Genomic DNA, 24,302 nt, shown 5'->3' with positions numbered 1-24,302 from the left:
GATGACATGACAGCAGAGTATGAATGAGGGGTGAAACCGTGTCAGGAACATTCACTCCATCACCTCTAGTCTGCACAACTCCTTCAGTGTACATTCACTAAGCTAAATTGATATAAATTGTATGAAAAACGTTATCAGACACAAAAATAGGAGTGTTTGGTCTGGTGAGCTGATACAATATGAGAACTATAAAACGACCCGATGAATAAAAACATTCTGTCAAGATTCTAATCATTTCTGCAGTAAATGATATAATATACGAATGTCCTTTTCCCTGTTTGGCAAGTAACACATTTCACCTTCCTGAGAAATTAGAGATTCAAATTTTCATTTACATTTCCAAGATATACCGCATTATAAAATCAACATAACTTTGCTGGAGGTATGATAAAAATGTTTACAATGCATTAGTGATGAGAAGAAGACACTTTTATTGAAACTATTTTTATTTTCGTGTACACAGTAAAAAGTCGACATTTCAAACAAGTTGGCAATTACAAGAATATATTGTTATAGCAGTAACAAAAATTTCATTAAGTGCAGTCTGTAATCAAAATATGGCACAATTAAGCTCTGTGTATAGTCCATATGGCGCTTTGTGTTTTGGTTTTAACAACATAACATAATTTATCCTCTTTAACCACGACAATTTTGTGTAATATTGTCCTTTTCTGCATCAAAGAAATGTTGATTTATGCATTCATTTAACTTCCCATGAATTAAAACAAGACTACAGGATGCACTCTCCATGAATTGTCACTATTTGATATATTTGAATTAAAGTTTAAACAAAATGCAAACAATAAAATCAAATTAAGGCTGCTAAAATCTCTAAAGAACCCATCTTCACAAATGTCTCATATATCACTTGTCCACATTGCTGTCCTTCAGATGTTAGGACTTGAGAATAAATGCTTAAAAAGATGGGCTCAGCAGTGTTCAAATCCATTTTTGAGCAGCTCTTTCTTTTCATTTTCTTATATTACATCAAAGGCATTTATAGAGACGTGTTATGGCACTTGAAAACTTATATTTTCAACAGCCTTGAAATGCTGTACAACATGCTATCCTTTAAGTGAAGTGCAGTTTGACGCTGCTGGTGATGCAAGAACTTAAAAAATGGTTTTATGATCAGATTGGTGTCTGAAAAAAACAAAACAAAACAAAAAAACTCCATATCTTTAGAGTATAATACCACACGGCAGGCAGCAAAACAGATATGGCTCAACTACAGCATTTCTTCCAATTGAAAAGACAAGAGGCTGAACGCCTGAAATGAAATCTCCTTCCTTTGAAAGCCTTGTTGGGTGTCAGGCAGCACCAATAATGACCTTCAACAACAGCATCTAAAGAGCAAGATGTAAAACCTGAAAAGCAATTCCATTAATGGTTATTGACTCCATGACAAATCACATTTTGAAATGATTATAAGATCAAATAAATATAGAAATATCAGTTAGTATAAGCTGTTTAACAGGGTCAAACTGCTACCAACACAAATATTCAGTACTGCATGAATCACATGATCTAAAATCCTGTTTCATTCAGGGATTTATGTGGATGATGAAAGGCTACAATACCTCATTATGGCACGTTTGGGAAACTAAACATGTTCTTCATTTGAACATTTCTACATGTAACATTTACAAAAAATGAGAAGGACTTCTTATTTTACAAAAACATGAAGGTATCCAAAATATACAACATTTTGTCTGGTATTCATTCCCATCCCACATTGAGAGGAACATAAGCACTTCAGCACATCTCACTCTGATGTGTCTTAAGGTTTTTCTGGTATAGTAACAATGGCGTGCGCAGAGTGACCCTAAATGTAGTGCATGGATAGAAAGTAATGAGCAGTGTTGTAACATTCAGTTTAGGATGAAACACAAACATTATAATAATACTGTTTCAAATGTCTTCAAAAACAGAAGGCGTGCTTTACATTTCTGCTGTAATAATGCTTGGTAACATCCAAACAGAGGCGCCCTGAGAGTGACGTATGGTATCCAAAAAAAAGAACCTCACAGTTTATGGACTTCATTACCCTGGTCCCTAATCACCCTCCTACATAGTAGTCGTCACTGACGTTTGTTTGGAATTAGACTTGAATCGAGTCTGACCAAACAGAAAATGAAGCAAGGCCACAGCAGTAAAAATAACTGGATTCTATTCTAGTTGTCAGGGTTTAAAGATGTGTGTTTTGTTTGCACCGCTGCAACACTCCCCCTCCAGTCTAGAGAGGACCTGTTGTCAGAAGTGGTATCAGCTTTGAACCAAAGTCAAATAAATGTTGAACTTTTTTTGGGGGGGTATCAGTGTCTAGACTTAAAATTAAATTGATTGTGGCTCTCCATGGTCAACGGATGCTTTACACCTTATTGTTAAAAATACAATTTCCAATTTCAAAAGGGATATTTTCAATGTACTTCTCCTAAAAAGATGTACTACATCGCTATTTGTGATTGAAAGCTCGAATGTACAAAGCCACTTCCTGTCCATTCGCTCACGCCCCTTCAAGTTTGTGCGTCGATCTTTGGTGTCAAACCAATATAAGTTCCGTTTTGGGGATCGTCCTTTTCCTTGTCGTTGACTGGAGTGTAAGAAGTGTTATCTTCAGAGCTGGCCTGTCCAGAGAGATCGAAGATGAAAAAAGGAGTTAACAAATTAACAGAAACTTATCGTTTGACTGCGTTTATGAACAAACAGGGTAAAACAACCATCGTTGCCCTGTGCAAATCCAGTAGAAAAACTAAATATGGTCATGCTTGGATCTGCAACATTATTTGAAGTCAGTAAAAATGATGGACTGATACAAAAGTGATTCGTTTTGAGAAGCAGCGAGTTCCCTGCATTGAGTTTCACTGCCATCTACAGGAACCTCATCTGAATGACTGCCACATAAACTTAGATTTTATTGTGATTAAACAGCAATATGTAAATGTAAATGATGCCAAAATAAGTAAATAATGATGCCAGTTGTTATCTCTCTCCACAATACAACAGGCAAACCACTTGGGAAAAAAAAGATTGTTTTTTGAACGGTGCTCAGATTTAAACAGTTACAGTATGTTTGACATAATGCAACTCTGGAGCACCCATATTTTTGGGAAGTATATTTATTTATAATCCTCCCTTGAGCAGTACAAGAAGATAGACACCCTTCTATCCTCTGTGTATATGGAAGGGGCCTAGAGATAGGCTGACCACAAGTTAGCTTAGCACAGTGAATGGCAGTCAATGGGAAGTGTTAGCATACCTCCATCAAAAGTCATCAAAAAGATCAGATTCAGCGTCTTAAGTTTGTCCAGAAGAAATTGTCCTCATCCTCTCTAGCAACGTCGGCCATGATTAGAAGCAGGCGTTGCTCTTCTTAGTCATTTAAAAGCATTTTGTTTTGTTGACGTAAACTTGGAAGTGCCACGGAAATCCCTGCACCTAGTCATGAAAATTGCATTTGTTCCACCTCGGTATCTGATTCTAAAATTACGATGTCTTGTTAATTAGGGCCTGAGCCTGAAGGTACTTCTCGGCAGAGCAGCACAGTAGCAGCACGGAAAACAGTAAAAACACACACTAAACAGTGTCCCAGCCCCCACCAAAACACATGAGGCAGCTCGGCTCACATACACACCCATTCAAAACCTGGTACTAGACTGTTCTTGCTGTTAATGAGCGCGCGCAATATGCACATTATGCATAATTTGGGAGGTAAATGGGACTTGACTTAACTCTTTAAATGTGATTCAAGATGCGTAAACATCTTGTGACAGAAGTTTGAATAAAGCAACAATCAAACACAGCAGCAAAATAATTAGAAAGACTTACAGCATAGATAGGCTTGGTAAACACAATGCGCCTAACTTCATTCTGAATGGGGAGACACAGTGATAAACACATGCACCGTGCCGTTAGTGTGGTGAAGCAACCAAATTAATGACAAAAAATTAACACTCATTGCATATTAGGACAAGCAAGCAAACAAACAGTGCGGGTTAGGATAAAATCAGGCAAAATTCTGGTTCCTACCTTCTGTTTGCGGGCACGGATGAGGAGGATTATGAAGACCACCAACATGATGGCGCCCAGTCCAACCAAAATGAGTGGGAAGTTGGACACTAGAGAGACTATCAGCAGCAGCTTATGAATTCTGGCTGCAGATGCATCATCAATTACCACACTCTGCGTATTCAAGAGAATAGAACACATGTATTAGGAGACATATTAGTTCATGTTGCAAATGTACATCCAGAAACCCAGGTTAAAGATGTCATCCCTTCACGCCACGTCTCATTCGCTCTCACGGCAGCAGCTTGACAACAATATTTACTCTGCTGAATGTGTGGTAGTTGATGGGATCTTCTGAGCTGCCACTAACAGAACAAATACCAAACCTTCTTTTGGGGTGACTCTCTAATAGTGTTCAGCTGTGTAAAGTAGCTGTGTAGGTTTACGTAGGGTGATTTTGGCTTCCTATGTTGCAGAACTGGAAGGTTATTAATATACTAAAACCGAACAACTGGATAGTGACTCCTGTACTTCCAGTCCCTCTGTTAGCAGTCAGAGAACGGTGTTTTGGATTGTTTCTTACCTCATTGAGGAACATGACAGGGAAGACTGTCTCATTCAGAGGTCTGGTTTTTCTGTTATGGATTGATAAAAGGAGTGAAATAAAATTATAGAGAGTTCTGAAATACATACAAAAGTAGACTAGTAAAACTGTTGGATGGAGATACCCACGGGAATCCAGGGACCCTGTTGAGCAACATGTTAATTTGTGCTCTTTTGTTTGCACGTACGATCACGCCAGTGGTCTGTGAGAAAAAAATACAATAAAATATCAAATCAGATCAGCTTCAGCCTATGCGACTATCTGCAGAATACACAGTATATCTCATGAATGAGTAGCGTTAATAATGTCATGTGACCCATGAAAAAATTGACATATGCACTACTATTAGAGTGTCACTAGGTGGTGTAGTAGTACGTCTTCACTCAGATGCTCTGCTGCCACACATTTCCCTGGTGAACTGATGCGGCCTATGTTACATTGAGCCTGTCTCCAACAAAGACTAGTTACAGCCTCCATGTTACAAAGTATAACTGCAGGGTACGCAGGGGACTCAGAGTTGATAAACTGTGACTCAATAGCTCACTGGGTTCAGGTCCAGGAAAGTCTGGTGATGCTCTCTTTGAGGGGACATTCCACCGATGGCAGACACATATTTAGCATCAGCCAGATGGAAATGAGGGAAGGAGGCGACGACTGGGGCACCTGCGGAGAGGAGAGGAGAGGAGAGGAAAAGAGAGGAGAAAGGAGAGGAGAGGAGAGGAAGAGAGGAGAAAGGAGAGGAGAGGAGAGGAAGAGAGGAGAAAGGAGAGGAGAAAGGAGAGGAGAAAGGAGAGGAGAAAGGAGAGGAGAAAGGAGAGGAGAGGATATTCATAAAGCTGACAAGGCTGATATCTCTACTGCTTGTAAATGACACACATTGTCATTTGTTCTTTCTATTTCAGTTAGCAGAGCATAGGTCAACTATGACAAATTGTGTACTTCATCTAGATGACAGTGTTGAGGGTTTAATGTGACCTAGGGTTTAATGAGACACTGAAGGTACTACATGCTTCCTTAACAAGATATTTATCATTAATTTGAATTTGGCCATTAATGTGTCAGTATTCTCATGCCGACATTTATCTCCACATAACAAAGAGGCCCTTAAAACGACCTCCCTGGTGTAAAGGAATGTTTTATGTAGTTAATATTTTAGACAGGTCACATTAAGCTAACTAGTGCAGCAAGGACAAAGCACGATAAAAACGAAAAAGTAAAAACAAAAAATGAAGAGGCACGAGAGACAGCGGAACACAGACAAAATTCCAGGTTCGACCCCTGGTTCTCCCCATGTTTCCCTGTTCCTGTGTGGGTTATCTCTGGTACTCCAGCTTCCTCCCGTAGTCCAAAGCCATCAAGAGGGGACGAGGCTGATTGATACTCTAAATTGACCATAGGTGTGACTGTGAGTGTGAATGGTTGTCTGTCTCTATGTGTGGCCCTTGACCCGTCCAGGGTGAACCCCACCTCTCTCAGGGCTGGAGTGGAAGAAAATGGATGGATGGATGGATTATTTATTTTCGTCGTCGTCCTCCGCTTTATCCGGTGGGTCCAGATTGCGGGGGCAGCAGCCTCCGCAAGGAAGCCCAGACTGTCCTCTTCCCAGCCACTTACACCAGTTCTTCCGGGGGAATCCCGAGGCATTCCGGGGCCAGCCGAGAGATATAATCCCTCCAGCATGTCCTGGGTCGGCCTTGAGGCCTCCTCCCAGTTCGGCATGCCTGGAACACCTCCCGAGGGAGGCGTCCAGGAGGCATCCTCACCAGATGCCCAAACCATCTCAACTGACTCCTCTCGACATGGAGGAGCAGCGGCTCTTCCCTGAGTCCCTCCCGAATGACTGACTTTCTCATCCTGTCTCTCAGGGAGAGCCCAGCCACCCTGCGGAGGAAACTAATTTCGGCTGCTTATATTCGCAATCTCGTTCTTTCGGTCATTACCCAAAGCTCATGACCATAAGTGAGGGTTGGAACGTAGATTGACCGGTAAATTGAGAGCCTCGCCTTCTAGCTAAGCTCCCTCTTCACCACAACAGATTGGTTTAGCGCCCGTATCACTGCGGATGCCGCCCTAATCCGCCTGTCAATCTCCCACTCCATCCTACCCTCACTCATGAACAAGACCCCGAGATACTTAAACTCCTCCACCTGAGGTAGGACCTCCCCTCCGACCTGGAGTGGGCAAACCACCCTTTTCCGGCTGAGGACCATGGCCTCAAACTTGGAGGTGCTGATTCTCATCCCAGCCGTTTCACATTCGGCTGCGAACTGCCCCAAGAGCTGGAGGTCGTGGCCTGATGGAACCAAGAGGACCGCGTCAGCCGCAAAAAGCAGAGACGACACCCTCCCACCACCAAACTCGACCCCCTCCACCACCCGGCTGTGCCTAGAAATTCTGAAAACTAAAAGACTAAAACTAAAACGAAAGAAATTCTTTATTCAGTAAAGGTTATGAACAGAACCGGTGACAAAGGGCAGCCTTAGCGGAGTACAACCCTCACCGCGAACAAGTCCGACTTACTGCTGGCAACGCAGACCAGACTCTCACTTCTCCGATAGAAAGACCGAATGGCCCTTTTTGGATCCATATTAACAGAAAAGTAATAAATTATCAGTTGAGTCATAATTGAATTAGGACAAACAATGGAATATGTGGGAAAAAATCCTCAACAGACATTGACAAGATTAAATCTGACCTTTGTTACTACACACTCGACACAGCACGAAAGGATGCTGTCTCACAGAAAATAAACAATAGTGGCATGAATGGGCTACAACCCTGTTGGTAGGGGTAATTAGAGTCCCTTCCTTCCTAATATTGTCATGAGGATACAAGGAGTTCTAAGATGACATAAAAAAAATAAGGGAGAGTACAGTCAAGTGCTACATTCTTGGCTACCTTCCACCTGCAAAAAAAGCAGCCAGATCCACGTGTCTCAGCAGCAACAGCAAAGTCAGATGGTGGCAGCATTGTCAGAGGGGGCTGATGAAGTGGGGCAGAGGTGACAGTTTTCCTGCGCTTGTTTGGCAACAGTCCTTTAACAAAAATATGAGACACCCACAGTCACCTGAAAGATTGTTCCCGTGACAATCCAAAAGGTCACTGTAGCCCAAATATACATACATACATACTTGGACTTGAATGTCTGTGTACATTCTCCATTGCACGACCCTAAATCAACACTTTTATTTTAATGAACATTTAAAGTGTTTTAGAAATGTATTTGATTTATGAAACGGGTATATTAATCACCAGTAGCCTTTGATTTTCTTTCATTTCAATATGAAAATCATCCAAAAAACACAAATCCAGCCGCATTACATTCTGCAATAAAGCAGAGAGCATTTGCCAAAGCTCTGTCTTCACATTTACTGAATAAAAAATAAAATAGTAAAATCAAACAAACCAAACACCTGCACCTTAAACTAATAATCCTGTAAATTTTTTTTAAATAAAAGTGTTTTAAGGAATTAATTGCTAAGTGAGGTCACACAATGTTGACTTGGACTAAGCAGACGGAGGAAATGCCCCTGACATTCAGCACAAGTGCAAACTAGACAGGTGTTTTTTCTGACAGCAGATCAGCACTAAGAGTTGCAGCTGCAGCAACAAACGTTCAAGAGATGATATCTACATTCACTGTTTGCTGCTGTTAACAGGCTCATGCCATGTGCAGCACAAAATATGATTTCACATCACTGTTGCTCAAAGAATGACAGAAAAGGTCAATTATTGCCTGGCTAATTTATTGAAACAAGAAAAGTTCTTCTTTCTTTCTTTCTTTTTTTCTGCACCCAGAATTCAGGAAACTATTTCCACCAGTAACTTGACGTATCATTAACACAGCCAGGAGTGAAATCTTAAGAATCCTAACTTTAATGCCAACATGAATCTACAAGACACAAAGTTAAATGGGTCAAACAGTGGTGCTATCAATCTATGAGACACGTGGGACAACTGGTCTGAGAGCCCTGGCAGTATGGTAACGTCTGGCCTCATTCAAGGCCAGAACCAACTCCAGCGGCTTACCACCCCCCATCTTCTGGGAGAGTTATAGTCAGACGGCACCTAACACATAGACAGGGCTGGAAAGCTTTATCACATGGGTCATTTGGGGGCTTTCAGCAGTGCATAGGCTGTTGTAAGTGTTATCAGTTTGGGTGTTACGATTAAAAGTTTGTTGGAGGACAATAAACAAACAGCAACAACAAAAACAAAAACTTATGCATATGTTAGCTAGATGGCCCAGGTCGGAGCTAGTACAGGAAAAAAGTTTAAATTGGAACCAGCAGACTAGCTTAAGGTAGGCATGTGAAAGGTGAGGGTGAGAAAAAAGGTTTACACAAGCTGACGTTTACCTTTCCGACAGGGACTGACTTTAAGAAGGCCAGTTCCCAGGCACTCCTGTGGGGTGACGCAGAAACCAGTGTTGGCTGGGTTCTCCTCTTTGCTGGCCAGAACAGAGCGCGGTGGCGTGAAGCGGTAAGCTGGGATCCCCTTCACCTCTACATCTTTCTCAAACTCCATGTAGATTGACCTGGAGAGGTAAGCAAGCACACGGCCGAGTAAAATTAAATAATTCAACCTTCTCATTTATAACTGTCTCTTTAAATCAGTTAACCAATGTGTTGCTCAATATTTTCATATTCTACTGTTTCAAAACAGGTTCACGGTTTCGCAAGAAAACCAGCATCACACCCGGTTTTGTAATAAAACGCAGCTTTCACGGGAAATCAGTTTCAATATAAAATTTCTTCCCCACTGGTCTCTGAAATAGCTGTAGGTTGAGTGAGTTAATGTAATTTCCATGAAACCTTTATTACAGAAGCATTACATTTCATAGAGCGCATTAGCTGCACAATATAGATACATAAAAATAAAGAAGGGTACGCTCTCATTCTATTTGCTTCCTCTCCATCATGGATCAACCGTCAACCCCAGTTCACTCAACCCCTAACTCATTTTCTAAACGCCGATCAAAGGTTCACATTTACTTTGATATACAAATAACAGGCCCTGTCATTGATTACACACTGCCCTTTATTACAAAAACAGCTTTACGAGCATAGGATCACTCTGGAACTGGCTCCAGGCACCAGGGAAAACGGAACTAACTCACTAGCACACAATTAAAACTGTATTATCAATTCAAAGAACTTTAACCTGTACGTGATGTAAAGTCACTGCTCAAACATGCTCTTATTTTCTGCACTAGCACGGCCTTCGTGAACTGTTTATGTCTATGAACACATGAACATTTAAAAAAAGAGAAAATACTGAGCAAAACAATGTTTCTTGCACAATTAGACATCATGACATCAAGATAACAGAGCAAAAGGACATTCATCCTTCAGGATTTTTGTTTCAAGTAAGAAGTCAACACCAAGATTTGGACCGAGAAAGCAACATATTTCTGTATGTCTGCAATTCAATTAACTCAATCAACATCAAACTTGGTGCATGCATTGCTGGTTCCTCCAAGAAGTACGATGCAATGTACTTCACATCACCTCTGCATTCTCATCAGCAGTAGGATCAACAAGCCGAACATCCACAACGAGTTCTTTCCTCATTTGCTTCAGCTCTTGAAGATCATAACCCGTCACATTTTGCCAGCAGCAACATGAATTCCAACTTTCAGAAATAAGTTGCGGGGAACATTATCTGTGGCAGTTGGCTTTAACATAGCCTCATTAATTTGTTCACAGACAACAGCCTCTCTGTGATGAGGCCTTTCCAGGTTTCCTTGATGACAAGAACACTGAAGGTGAATCACATTCTGAGTCAAGAGAACTTGTTCGGATGAACTGTTTTTATGGCAGCTGGAGGACTTTTGCTGACTTTATTGTTGCACTCTTTAACTTTGAACACATTGTGGATAAAATGCCAAGAAATATTTATTATCCCTCAGCACAGTACTTTCTGAAAGGGAAATCAAGAGTGCTTAAAAGTTCAACAGTTGTTGTTTTTACAGCTTCCAGAGCAATTACATTTCCGTGAGTACTTCCATCCTTGTTCTATGTACAGTTCTGTTGAGTCCAGGGGAACCCTGATGATTCCCAGGAAGAACAAAGAGATCTATACAGTGTCTGCCAACCTGCCAGGAGGACACAGCTCTTTGCTACACAGCCCACCAATTGTGCAACAATACTGTACTGACCTTTCCCTTGACCTTCCAAAGACAAGCCAAGTAAAAAGCCTTATGTGTTTCTTCACTCTGGGAGGATTGCGAAAACCCTGATCTGTACTGCAGTGTATGCACAAAAGAAAGTGTACAACAGAAATTGCATTTATATTAACTATGAAAAGGTGTAGTTCTACTGAATGTGTGAAACTGAAATATCCATTTTGGAGATACAAGAGAAAATAAAAAGTTGTGAAATGGATGTATGACCAGAAAATTGTGCAAAGACTCTGCAAGCTGTGTCGGCTTGTACTTTGGTTTTTGGGTCATGGTTGTGGTTTAGTTATTTTGGTATATGATACAGAAGAAAAACATCCCCCGGAAAAGACTGCAAAATCACAGACACTAACAGTAATCAAATGATGACAAAATTAAATGTATAGTTGCTTCTACCTTTTGCTCCACAGTGGCTGCACACATTCTAATTATTATTTTTTTAACTTCCTTGGTACAAAGTATTAAAAAAGTACAAATGCACTGATTTAGTTCTAATTAAGAATTATAATGGTTTTTAGAGTTCAATTCTGTACATGTCCATGTTTCAGGGCGTACTGCATAGACCATCAATGACAAAAGCAAATCAAATCTGAGACTTCTAGATTAAAGGCCGTGGCTAGAGGAACACGCGGGCAAAACCAAAGGGCCAGTTGGTATTTGAACAATGACACCTGCTTGCAATTCATCAACATCCTGAAATTTTTGTGGCTCAGTTGTCAGTAACTGGACCATAGTCACTACCCCATCAAGTCACAGATGGGAATTTTTAAAATCCATGTCCGTTACAGATGTCATGCTGATTTAGATGTTCAAACACAAATCAGCAGTGAGCTACTGTTACAGGAGCTTATGGTTGAAAGGCCTATTCTAAACTTTAGCGTGAAAGTTTACCATGGATGACTTAATGGAACATTTCCTCTTTGCATTATGTTAAAAATTACAGGAAACAGGGAGGGAGCCTTCCCTTTAGTCACAATAAGACAGACATCCACTATCCTGCCGGATGGCAATGAATATGTAGGTGAAGGTGTTTTGTAAACATGTGGGAGAGGGGTTTTTGACTCATGTCCAAATAGTGTCAAAGGGACCAGGATGTCACTCCAGCAGATTCTTTCCACGTACAACAAAAAAGGGAAGATGTCCACTGCAGCTTGTTTTTCAGGTCAAGGTTATGTTCTAATTTAGAAGCGTGCATCACCAGCATGAGTTTCATCAGTGAAGCTTGTGTTTTCATGTTGCTGCAACTACGGCTTGACATTTGTGAAATTGAACCCAAAGGAGACGTTCATCCTCAAGGCACTGGGGAAGAGGTCGTTCTTTAACATTAACTGAGCTTTCAATAAAAAACATCTTGCTACTGAAATCCCAGTGGATCTTCAAAAACCCTCATGTCCCTCTGTGAATTAGAAGGGAACATCTTGTCTATACTTAGGAGAAGTATTTTATAATACTTGCCAGATGGATGCAGCTGCTTATCACAAGGAAATGTTATTTTAATTTTTTTTCCCAATTTTTTTTCTCAGCAAAAATGAAAATCCTGGTATTTGCTAAGCGCAAATCAATATGTCTCATCACCTATAAAATACTCCAAGGGTTTTTCCCTCATTTTCTTTCTTGCTTCCAAGTTTTTCTTTCCTCCTCTTCCCACACTAGCCTCCTTTCTCCATTATACTCCAGACCAACATTCTTCCAAAAGTCTTCCCCTTAAAGAGTTTCCTGGAAACTATAATGTTATTCTTTTAAAACACCCTCACAATATAGGTAGTAAAACCCTGGTGAGAACTCCGAGAACACCTGTGGTGCTTTTTATAAAGTGATCAGGATGTCATGATAACCATCCACAGGATCTAAGGCCTGTAAACACCATTTCCATACCAGCAATAAATGCCCCCACCCAGCCCTATGGTGGTATGCTTTCTATTGTCTTGGTCATGTACTAGAAATAGCAATCACTCCATGACCTATCATGACCCCGCCTTCAGGTGAAATCATAAATAGGACAAGCAAGGAAAAAAAAACAAAACAACAAAATCATTAGGATTTCAAATATTTGTGCAAAATTCTATGGCAATCCTTCCAGTGGTTGTTAGATTTTACAGCTGTGAACCAACTGACAAACACTGCCATCAATAGAGCCATGCTGGTAGATTAATTAACAACTACTAAAATGTCTTCAGTCCCTCATGATCGTGTATATCCCAGTGTTTACAGCAGACAGCAGGAGGGCAGATGGCTGATACCTGCAGAGGTCTGGAGTGAAGATGTAAATGCGTTCATTCTTGTCCAGCAAGGGATGGAAGGCACTTCCGTCCGATCCATTGATGCTGTTGCTTTGATTACTGTTCCAGAAGGTCAGCTGACTGCAAAACAAAAGGAAAGACTGGCATAAATAAAGGGGATAATATTCCTATCTCTTCTGGCACTGGTTGAATGCTTCTAAAACATTTACGAAGCCTTTAATGCGACTCCCTGGAGGCTTCAACAATAGCTCCAGGCAAGATTGTATATCAGTTAGAAAAAACATGGATTAAATACACTATTTTGGTTACTTTTTGGCTGTCTTTCATGTTTTCAAAAACCTTACTTGCAAAGTCAACACAATTATCATCTACATCTTAATAACAGAAAATTACAGTGGAGTAATTTGATGATCAAACACATTTTATCTGAAAGTAGCAGCTGGAAAAATTTCCTAGAATTTAGAAGGGTGCTTCTACTGTGAGGAAACTGACAATAAACTGGGATACGAGAGCTAACTAAGAAGACATTAAATGACTAGTCTGGATTGTTTGAAGCAGGTTTATGTGAGGTAGGCATCCATAGTAAGGGTCTTATGGGTCAGCACCACAGATCTGTTTGAATTAAAAAGCGCAACAGTGCCTGGCACACGTTAGAATATTAAGGAAGCTCTACAATTGAAAAATCTTGAGCCAAAAGAAAGGTTTGTGAAAAGTAAAGCTGTGAAAATTTCTAAGTAAATGAATACTGAATTTGTTGACGCGCACACCCCAAACTATTCCTTTAAGAGTATCAGAATGTCCTGCCCCGCCCCCCTGTCCTTAGGGCAACAGTCCAGACACAAACAGACTGAGATACAGAACCCTGGCAAGAGGAAGCAGGTCTGGAAAAACACTTTAAACCAAATGTTACCCAATGAAGTTTCATCACACTGGATGAAGACACAAAGGAAGTTTGTGCATGGATGTGGCACAGTAACAGCGTTACCTTTGACCTTTCCATGTCTCCACTCGGCCGTAATCCATGTAATTCTCCGTCCCAGTGTGAAAAATAAATTCACCATCGTTGCTTCCATTTTTCTACACAAATAAACAGAAAGATTTCGATTAAAAATGTGTTAATTTTCAAATTTTCAAATCAAAGAGCAATTATGAAATTCGATGAAATGTTGTGGAGGAGTTTAACAACAAAATATGGATAAATATTACTTTTTCTAAGGCAGGCACAAAGTATGATTGGGTGTTTTTATCATTTGCATAGCTGCATATACCTTGTACATAAGCCCAAAGATCGTCTCAGTCCCAGGACTGGAAGGGGCAACGCGGACCAGCAAGGGGTCTTCGTAACCCCACAACAATTCATCCACCGTGCGTGTAGTGAAGAGGCCGCTCCCAACAGAGTTCATCATGATGGACACCATCGAGGCTTTCCAGAAGCTCCCTTTCACCTTGTCCATTACAGCCTACAGACAAGAGTTGGAACACCTGATTGGAAACTGTTCAGATTAGGTTCAAAGAGTTTTTTGAATGGTAGGGTGGAATTGAGGAAACAATTAACAAAGTGTGGAAGGAAATACTCCATGTTTGTGACATCATCCAAGCGTTTATATATATGATCCACTCTCACCCACTTGGCTATCCATTTTTCTCTTATCTGAGACTCACGACTCACCCACGCAGGTATGTTGACAGTGGTGATGCTATCAACAGCTGGGTCACCTACAGACCTCTCGCTCAAGAACACAAAGCTTTTTGTGTTGTATGCAGACACCATTTTGTTATGGTCCATCATGGTCACGTTGTCCTTGTACCTGTACTCCCTGTGCAAAGACAAAAACGAAATACTGTTGTGAATTTTCTCGAGTCGCTACAGTGTTGCATTTGGACATCACATACCAGTGAAAAGCTCAAAGTATTGCACTGATATTCAAAGATTTCTTCAGAACTCGTCCACGTCAACATCACACTAGGGATTAGGTAACACAAACGGTTAAATATAGGTTGTGTTACAAGTGGTGAACCTTGATATTTATTCAAGGGCTTCTGTGGGTGCATTAACAGCAAATCAAAATGACCAAAAGAAGTGTCCTTGTCAAAACCTGTGGCTGAGCACACTGCATTCTGCATGTCTCACCATTTGATCTTTAAGGTAAGAGGAAACTATCAAAAGTAATAAAACAGGTAAATATGGAGACTTTTATCATACAAAGAATGCGACTGAAGAGACAACAAACTGAGACTGTCCCTTTTTCAGTTTACATAAGCTGAGCAAATAAGTCACATTTCAACAGCATTTCAGGAAACTGAGCAAAAAATAAATGCATTTCAACTAAGAAATACTAAAAATTCACTTCCGTCTTTACAAAGCCTTTTTTTTCCTGTGGCAGCAGGTGCAGTGCAAGTTTATGGACAAGAGATAATACAGTATACAAGCAATAACTCGTAAAATAATAGGACTGTAACAATTTTATTGATAAATTGAATCAATACACTATTTGTTTCGTATATCGCGATGTGAAAAAAAAATTCAATCAATTTTTTTGATTCCTTATTGATCAATAACAGTGTTCACAATCGTTGATCACATTTTCAAAAAAGAAGCTTGTTAACAACCTTCCAACATTGTTAGGCTTCTTTTTTAATGATCATTAAACTAAAAAGTATATGTATTTGAAAAATATAATAAAAAAAGATCTAAATCAAAATACCATTTTTAAGCCGTAAAACTTTTTGGAAATGGAATAAAAAAAATACTTTTTACAATCAAATCTCAATATCCTGTCTCAGACAAGAAAAAAGGAGTTGCAAGTTGGACTCAATTTATTACACGTTCCTCCTGTAGTCTCACTTTTTTGGTAGACAGTGCCATTGTTTTTGGGCCAGGGGTTTCTCCAGGCCTGCAGCTGGACAGTAATGCACTCCAGGGGTTTCTCCAGGGGTGCCACTGGAGAGTACTGCACGCCTACTTGTTGTTGTGATTTATTATGATCATCTTCATCCATGGCAAGTTAAAAATTGAATCTGAGCACGAGCATATTGTGTCCCTTATGTGCTTTTATATCCTACCTATAAGTGTAGGGTCCGATCTCTTTGACCACTGGCTTGGCCCCGGCAATGAACTCATTCACATTGGTGACATTGAAGAAGAAAAACTCCATGTAGACAGGAGGTGGTGGCTTCTTCCATGACTCAAACACGCGGCTGCCCTCGACCAAAACAATCTCCTGTTGAGACATTAAGAATGTAAGTAGTAACACAAGGTTCATAAACATTTTCTATCAATAAGTTTCTAGGACATTTAAACATTAAATTTTCTGGCTTTTTATTCATTTTTTTTTTTTTAAATTCCAAGCTAAGAAAATTTTCTCCCATGCCTTTTCCAGATTTTTCAGGAATCCATGAACTAAATCAGCTTAAATCTAAACAGGATTACAGTGCAACATTCATAACAAAGCTCTGGAATAATTACATGTGACAATATGCAAAAATAAAAAAATACTTCTTTTTGAATCATTTTATTGCAATTTAATTGTAACTGACAGCATTTTTTCTTAAAAAACAACAACAAAGGAACAAGTTAAGCAGAAGTGACCACATGTTTGAGACTCTAGTTGGCTCCTTGTAAAAACAACCCGAGAACAAAAAAAATCTTTGGGGGGCCGTGGAGGGGAGCTGCTGTCTGAGCATCAGACAAGAGCATCGGGTATGCACATGAATGGCATTAAGGGGGGGACCCTTCCATAGTTCCATTGTCAGCTGTTGCCATTGACAACGGGTACTTGGGGAGAGTAGCTGACAGATCATGTGATGCATAAGGCTGGATGCCCAATGGTTGTGCAGGACTGCAACTTTAATGATCTGGGCCACATTCCTCAGGACTTTATGAGGCCCTGGCATTGCAGAGCAGGCACAGACCTATACTATCCTTTTGTTTCATTACGCTGTACACAACAAAGATCTCACCACGTATGTCAGCGCCTCCGAACAAGGATACCCTGATTCACTGCAGGGACCTTGATTGGAATTGGAAAACATAGTGAGGGTGATAAGAAGAAGAAGAAGCAAGCTGCTGAGAGGATTAGTCTTTCTTTTAACCACACATGAAGTGGAAATCTCAGTTTGGCCTAATTGTGTCAGATTTGTGTTAAGTTAAAAGTATTACCTCATTATAAATTAATCCCAAAAAGAAGAAAAGACTTCCATTATTTCAGGGAAGTACAGGCTCCCTCCTCTTCTGGGGTCAATTCTACTTGTTCAGAGGCAAAAACGTACCAAGTGGTCGAGGACAATAAAGCTGTCACCTTAGACCGAGAACTCCCGCGCGATCTCTGTATGTTGTCCTTTCATGCTTTACACAATCAGTATGGTTACCCTCTCAGCATGCCCCCTGAAATACAGCGTGGAAAACAGGAAGAAAGAAACCCTCTTATCTCAGTACTTGCCAGCGCTACTCTTACACCACTCCCTGTCTGAAAACACATTTAGCACGGGAATACACAAATACTCACACTGCTACTGCTTTGATGTTGAGACTCACAAATACGTAGAGTTGAACAACACTGCGCACAGCAAGAGGCCTTTTTTTAAAATCCTCTAGTCATTGTCAGCTGAACTAGCCTATCAGTCATATTAAGGTCCATTCAATTTTACATCGATTCCTTATTGAATATAAAGATCAAAGATAGACGGTGTGATTCTTGCATAGATTTTAAACCAACAAATCATTACAAGCATTCATCCAAATGTATCTTTTTCTTAGGTGTAGCATTGCTCAGCGGAACGCAGCTCTGGAGGTTAGTCTGTCACTTTGGTCCAGGATGTTTCAGCAAATATCAATTAAATCGCCTGTAAAATTCATGAAGATGTGCAAGGGTCCCCAGGGATAAATCCTAATGGACTTGGATGATCCCCTGACTTTTTTTTGTAGCCTCAAGTCAAAATTCTCAGACATCTGTTAATTATTTCAACAGTTAAGAACTAACATCTGGGGATGACACATTTGTAGGCTCAAAGGCACTTTTAGGTTGGATTCAGCGACGTTATCGTCACAAATGGACACCACTTTTATGATTTTTGAAGCAAACCTCCATGTTTTTGGACTCATTCCTACTCCAGTTTTATAACCCCATTTTGGGTCAAGACTCGTGCCTCCCTGAATCTAGAGGACCTGTAGTGATACCTTCAGTTTGCAAATGAAGTTCGCATTTGTGGCTTTGAGTGAATAGTTCAACAAATCTTAAATAGATTCCCAATATGTCTATTAAATTCATGTTTTTCTTAAAATGAACTGAGATTAATTTACAAATCCTCCTTCCTTTTCCATCAGTGCCGTTACCAGGTAGAAAAAATTAAAGCTTGTGGTTTAGCTTTGTTCAGCTTATAAGAGAATAATAAAAACATATTAATAATAAAAACGAACTGTGCATAGCTATTCATGTGTTCAAATGAGGAAACTTTCAGACTATGATGTTATTGAGTCAAAGCTCGGCTATGTAAAATGCCCAAATTCCTACTCAGAGAGACATCATTTTTCAGCACGGCCTCCTCAGGAGGTCATTGCATACTGACCCCACCTCACACATCAAACTGAGGAGCCGCCAAACCACCACAACCCACTGGTTTCCCAATAACCCTAGCAGTGTGAAAGAGGCTTAGCACACAAAGAGAGTCTACTGCTGGGAATGTATCCATGGAATGAGATCCTTCACACTGGTGCATCTGGGGTGAGGGGTAACTTGAGAGGCCTGACATAAATCATTCTGCCAGTTGCTAATAGATAACTGTGTGTCCTCAATAAATGTGCATATGTGTTCCACCCACATATGCTGTACATTCTGGCAAAGACTGGCAGTTCATTGTGACTCATAAACCTCTCAGACTGTTTTCTACTTCCTGTTCCACATTGAAGCTCTTCTTCTCCTTTGTCACTCTAGTAGGTCGACTCTCCTCTCCCTTTGCTGTCATTCAGCTATGTAACATGAATGTGAAAGGACAAAGTAAGGACAAAAAAATAGGCAAGGCTCTTATTTGTGTCAATTTTTTTTGCCCACAAGTTAGTTAATTATCACTGTGAGTGTTTCTTCCACTACATCAGGGGTCTCAAACTGATCCAGTAAAGGGCCGGTGTGGCTGCAGGTTTTCATTGTAACTGAACAAAAGCAACACCTGATTCTACTTAAATCAATCAAGCTGTGTCCACACAGCTCATTTGTTGGATCAGGTGTTGCTTTTGCTTGGTTGGAATGAAAACCTGCAGCCACACCGGCCCTTTACTGGATCAGTTTGAGACCCCTGCATTTCATATTCAGAAAATTCCAGCAGCTGTAAATGTTCCTTTTTCAGCAAGTTTCTGTCTAAGTTGGTTCCAGGAATCTGGCACAACAGCCGCTTGACCTCATGTGGGACATGTCACAACTCCAGTTCACGATCTGAGCAGCCAACTGCAGGGGCATCCAAGATCAGCTCATGTGTAGTTTGAACAGCTGAAGAATCTCTGCACATAAAGTTCAAAAATACCTGAAAACTACCAATACCATACTTCAGTGGTATTCTTCTCCCAAGTGTGCCTGTCACAGTGACCTTTGACCACCAAAATCTCTCCAGGTCATTCACAAGTCCCAGTAGAAATTTTTTGCCAACTTTGAAGAAATTCCCTCAAGGCGCTCCAGAGATGTTGGGTTAATTTGAGGTGACAGTGACCTTGACTTTGATCACCAAAATCTTTTCAGTTCATCATCGAGTCCTAGTGGACGCTCCTGAACCTCTGGCTTTTGACTATCCCAGGCGCAGAGGCATAAAAAGCTTGCTTACATGCCTATTGTCCATATGAAGGCACTGACCTGGCTGCTGTATGGCATAGCACCAGACACCAGTGGGCTGGAGCTGATTACATGGGCTACTGAATGTTGGAGAATTGTCCTCTTCACTGATGAATGCCATTTTCACCGCAAAAAGGAAAATGGTGGGAAATGTGTGTCATCAAGTTGGTGAGTGCTTTGCTGATGTGAGTGTTGTCCGCAGAGTCACCTGTGGTGCTGCTGGAGTCACGACCTTTGGTGGTATATTTCATGGGCATCAGACCCACTGCAGGTTATCCAAGGACATACGAATGCAGTTCCAGTTATAGTTTTATATTTGTTGTCTTAGTCCATCAACATAATGGCACGGCTGTGTTCCATTTCATGTCGCTGGTTTGTGCATGTAGTTTCTGGAGGCCTAAAACATCTTTGTTCTCCAGTGGCCTCCCTCTTCACCTGGCATGTCCTTCACTTTGCATCAAGGGTACATCCTGGAACGTCAGGGACGTTGGCGTGCTCCTGTCTCTGGAATGAACTCTGCACAGCTCTTGTGCAGGAACTGGACAACATTACACAAGCCTCGATCAATAATCTCATTCATTCTCTGTGAAGCAGCAGCCTTGAGTGATGCAATGCAAATGAGGGTTACACATACTACTGAAAAGGAAACTTTCAACTTTGACCCCCCATCACAATTTTGGTAAATATATCTCCATTTCTCTCCATGTTGATTCAATGTCATTTAAGGCATTATGTGGTTACAATTTCTGAATCATAAATACATAAAACGATTTAAGAAATACTGAGTATTGCGCTCACAGTGTTTTGTCTGTGTTGTTCTTGCACTGCAGGGTGACAGCACTTGACATGTAATCAAGTGGAATGGTGAGTAGCGCAGGCATCTTTCCAGCTAAATAATATCAATGTGCCTGTAATGAGATAAGCAGCTGTTCCTTTAAAATATCAGCTCTATCTAGTTGCCACTGCGTTTGAGTCCATTTCTGCAAATGCCAACATGTATTACTACTTAGTAAACAGCTCCTTACACGCAAACTCAAAACAAAAATAGACATATGATTGACAAAACCCATGTCTGATTACAGAAGATTCTTTAAAGATTCTTTACATCTATCTAAACAAACATTAGCAGTTGGTACCAAACAAGGTAGAGAAAACTCAAATTCTGTAACTGTAACATTTTAAACACTGCAGCAACACATTTAAACTACTTAGGAAATGCTTTTTCCATGAAACCACCAAAATCTGGAAGGAAAAAACAAAAGGTCCCCCCACCAATCTGTCATCACTCCCCCCCTAGCAAGACCTTTGACCTTAGTAACCTCAGTAACTTTATTTCCTATTTGAAAATCTGCACACCCCTCTATTGTGCAGGATGGGGCCAACAGAAAGCACTTGAAGAGTCCATAAATGCATCTTGGTTAAACGAGTGTTACACTCTACTAACTTAGTCAACACAGAATGTGGGCGTGCACTGTTATCAAAGTAAAATGAACCTTCTGGGAACATTTTGAACTCAAACACAGTCAAAACTATGAGAACTACTTGGAATAAACCCTTTTTAAAAAAAAAAAATCTTTAAACTATTTAACCATACTGTAACTATTTAACCTTTTATTTAGAGGAGTCTCGCTGTTAGAAATGTAGTCAGTACAACCACAGTCTGACCTGCCAGCCACTGAGCACCAGTTCAGGTTAGCGTAAGCAAAAAGTCCAGAACCGAACCAGCCTACAGACCATTTCAATCCACTCCAGAACATCCTCACAGGATAATGATAGGGCAAAAATGTATCACCCACAACAAAAGAAAAAAGGTAGTATTATGCTAATGACTCTCTAGATGAATTTAAAATTTGTTGTGTTATTATACCTGATTGCAACAGAAGGCTTGGATAATTGGATAATCTAAACTGACTGTAGGTGTGGCTGTGAGTGTTGTGTATGTGTTGGCCCTGCAATGGACTGGCAACCCGTCCAGGGTAGACCTCACCTGAGGGCTGCTGGAATAGGCCCGACCCTTAACAGGATAAGCAGAAGAAAACGGATGGATGGATGGATGGATGGATGGATGGAAAAAATTATAAACCAAGGGTGGACATTTAAGCTCGTCACAAATGTTATTTCAAAGACAGCAGGAGAGCATTGCGATGTCCGAGGGCTACATGAAGCTGATCGCCAGACTTGGAGGGGTGTGAAATGAGTCAGCAAAGAGATATCAAATGAGGCCTGCCAAGGCAATTAGCACTTCTTACCATCAACTGGAAGACTTTTTTTTCCTTTTTTCTTTTTTTTTACATTTTCACAATTTCACCCAGTGGGTTCACCAGATCAATTTCAAATTTTTTTAGGCATGCCTTGAGATTTTGGTGATGAGTCACTGTGAAAAAGCATTGTTTGTTAAACGTTGATACTTTGGCGACATGGTCATTTTTACCATTGTGCCATTTAACACCAAAGTCTTGAAACTAGCCTCCACATGATCAGATGTTTTGTAATCTTTTTGATGAGAGTCCCGGCCTGAAGAAATGTACTAGCAGAATGTAAACCATAGTCACAATGCCAATATGTGGTTATGGGAAATACGCCTGATGTGATAAACTTAATTTTAAAAACATCAAAATTACACCATGTTGTTGTTATGTGCCAACTAGTGGACACAGGAAGTGTTACTCGCACCACAGTGCACACATGAGTCTTTTATGCAAAATCCAAATATTAGCATTTTACACAACTGTCATACATGTTTACACTGTTAATGGCAGTAACCTTTTTTTTTTTTTTTTTTTTTTAAATGGGCTCTCTGTTAACAAGCTAGTGCTCTGGTTTGTTTTAACTGTGATATTAATCTTTTCAGACAAAAAATGAAAAAAAATGCTGACATGCATTTGCACAGCAACTACATGAATTGAACAAAACAGAATTATGTTAAACACCACTCACCAAAAATTCACTCATGCGCCAAAAAAGAATAAGAACAGATGTTTGTATTTAGTGTGTGTGTGTGTGTGTTATAACTAAGTATTCTGCAGAGCGTGAGAAGACTGATGTTTATGAACAGCAGTGAGCGTGTAAACGCCACTGATGTGGCTGCACCAGATTCAAGATGTACGACCAAAGCTGAGGACCTCTTCTGAGAACCCTGCACTCCTCTGACTCTTTCTTTCTATTGACCTTAGCGTCAATCTACACAATTATACTTCAACATTCATGACAGTAAGTCCTTTACATGAGGCTATTCTTTAGAGCACTCCTTATAATTAAGTCATTCCTCTATAATATCAGCTCACACAACCCTGAGTTCATAAATTCAAGCATTCTTTTGTTGCCTATTTGCTCTCAGAATCGGATTCCACTTTTTCATGTGACATGCATTAAAAATACCATCCAATACCAAGAACAAGACAGTGACCCAGCCCTTACTTAGTCTTGGATGTGAAGTTGAAGTTTGACTCTGAACCATCTCCTGACACAATGATATATATATATATATATATATATATATATATATATATATATATATATATATATATATATATATATATATATATATATATATAAAAGAGGAACTGAACTCACAGTAAAATTGGATGAGTCACTGTGGCAAATAGAGAGTGCTGATTAAGTACAGATTACAGCCTGGACCCGTAATGACACATCTTGCTCTTCAATTTCTGTGAGGCTGAGATACTTAGAAGTACCACTCCTTCTGAGAGGCAAGGCAACACCAGGCCATAAAAGTTCAGTTCAAAATGCGGCATGCAACCTCTGACCAGAGCAACTGTATGATGGTATAGTTTGATCTAATTCCTGTTTGATACGGTGAGCCAACTTAACCATCTTGCAGCCCATCAAAGCATCATCTAATTGTTTGCGAACAGTAGAAGTTGTGTCAGAATATTCATACAACGCTGTGCATTCAAAAGAAAAATGCATGAAAATCCATTCAAGTTCAGAGGATGAAAGTGGGAGGGGGGTGGGGTTCTTTACCTTCTTCAGACGGTTGTGCATGAAATTACGGAAAACCTGAGACACCATTAAACCAATCCCAGCCACCAGCAGGGTAGCGCAGATGATCCCGACTGTGTACACGGCGCAGGATCTTCGCGTCATGTTGGCAGGTGCAAGCAAACGCACTTGGTTGTACGTGAGGTGAGACGGTGAGATGGAGACGACGTGGTTGACTTGTTTCACTTTAACAAACAAGCCCCTTCCCCCCGGTCCTCGCCTTCTTCTCAGTCTCTCTCTATCTTTTGTGCTGTTGGAAACTTTCTTGCCCAAATGAAAGCGACGCGCAGTTAACTGTCAAACTAACGGAAGGACAAGTTTAGCTCCCTCTCCTTATCTATGAGCTTAGAAAGCGTTATTCTGTTTACTTGTGGTGAACAGTGGAGAACAGCTAAAACACCCCCTGAGCGAGGAGGTCCGCTAGATTTAGGTTACGCAGAAACGAATCTCCG

The 24,302-nt window shown here is 40.5% G+C and overlaps 1 protein-coding gene across 4 annotated transcripts; it reads right to left on the bottom strand.

The window, feature by feature from the left end:
* Positions 1-432: 432 nt before the first annotated feature.
* On the bottom strand, positions 433-24,302 carry LOC147243854 (lysosome membrane protein 2-like). Of its 4 annotated transcripts, none has more exons than XM_086186517.1 (13): positions 23,833-24,302; positions 16,097-16,254; positions 14,703-14,850; positions 14,302-14,493; positions 14,019-14,110; positions 13,034-13,153; positions 8,971-9,149; positions 5,157-5,275; positions 4,741-4,814; positions 4,592-4,643; positions 4,030-4,182; positions 3,829-3,870; positions 433-2,627 (listed from the first exon to the last, which is right to left on the bottom strand). In XM_086186517.1, the coding sequence occupies exons 1-13, from the start codon at positions 23,953-23,955 to the stop codon at positions 2,517-2,519; spliced, it is 1,563 nt and encodes a 520-aa protein (XP_086042643.1). In that variant the 5' UTR covers positions 23,956-24,302; the 3' UTR covers positions 433-2,516. The 4 variants fall into 4 exon arrangements, with proteins under 4 accessions (XP_086042643.1, XP_086042646.1, XP_086042645.1 ...); XM_086186520.1 differs by lacking the exon at positions 23,833-24,302 and adding an exon at positions 21,836-22,590; XM_086186519.1 differs by lacking the exon at positions 23,833-24,302 and adding an exon at positions 20,057-20,452.

Source organism: Aulostomus chinensis, chromosome 19 (assembly GCF_037954235.1).
Source record: "Aulostomus chinensis isolate RoL2024-O1b breed Wild chromosome 19, RoL_Achi_v1.0, whole genome shotgun sequence".
Lineage (NCBI taxonomy): Eukaryota > Metazoa > Chordata > Actinopteri > Syngnathiformes > Aulostomidae > Aulostomus > Aulostomus chinensis.
The sequence above is the reverse complement of the archived record's forward strand: the minus strand, read 5'-3'. Positions and strand labels throughout refer to the sequence as shown.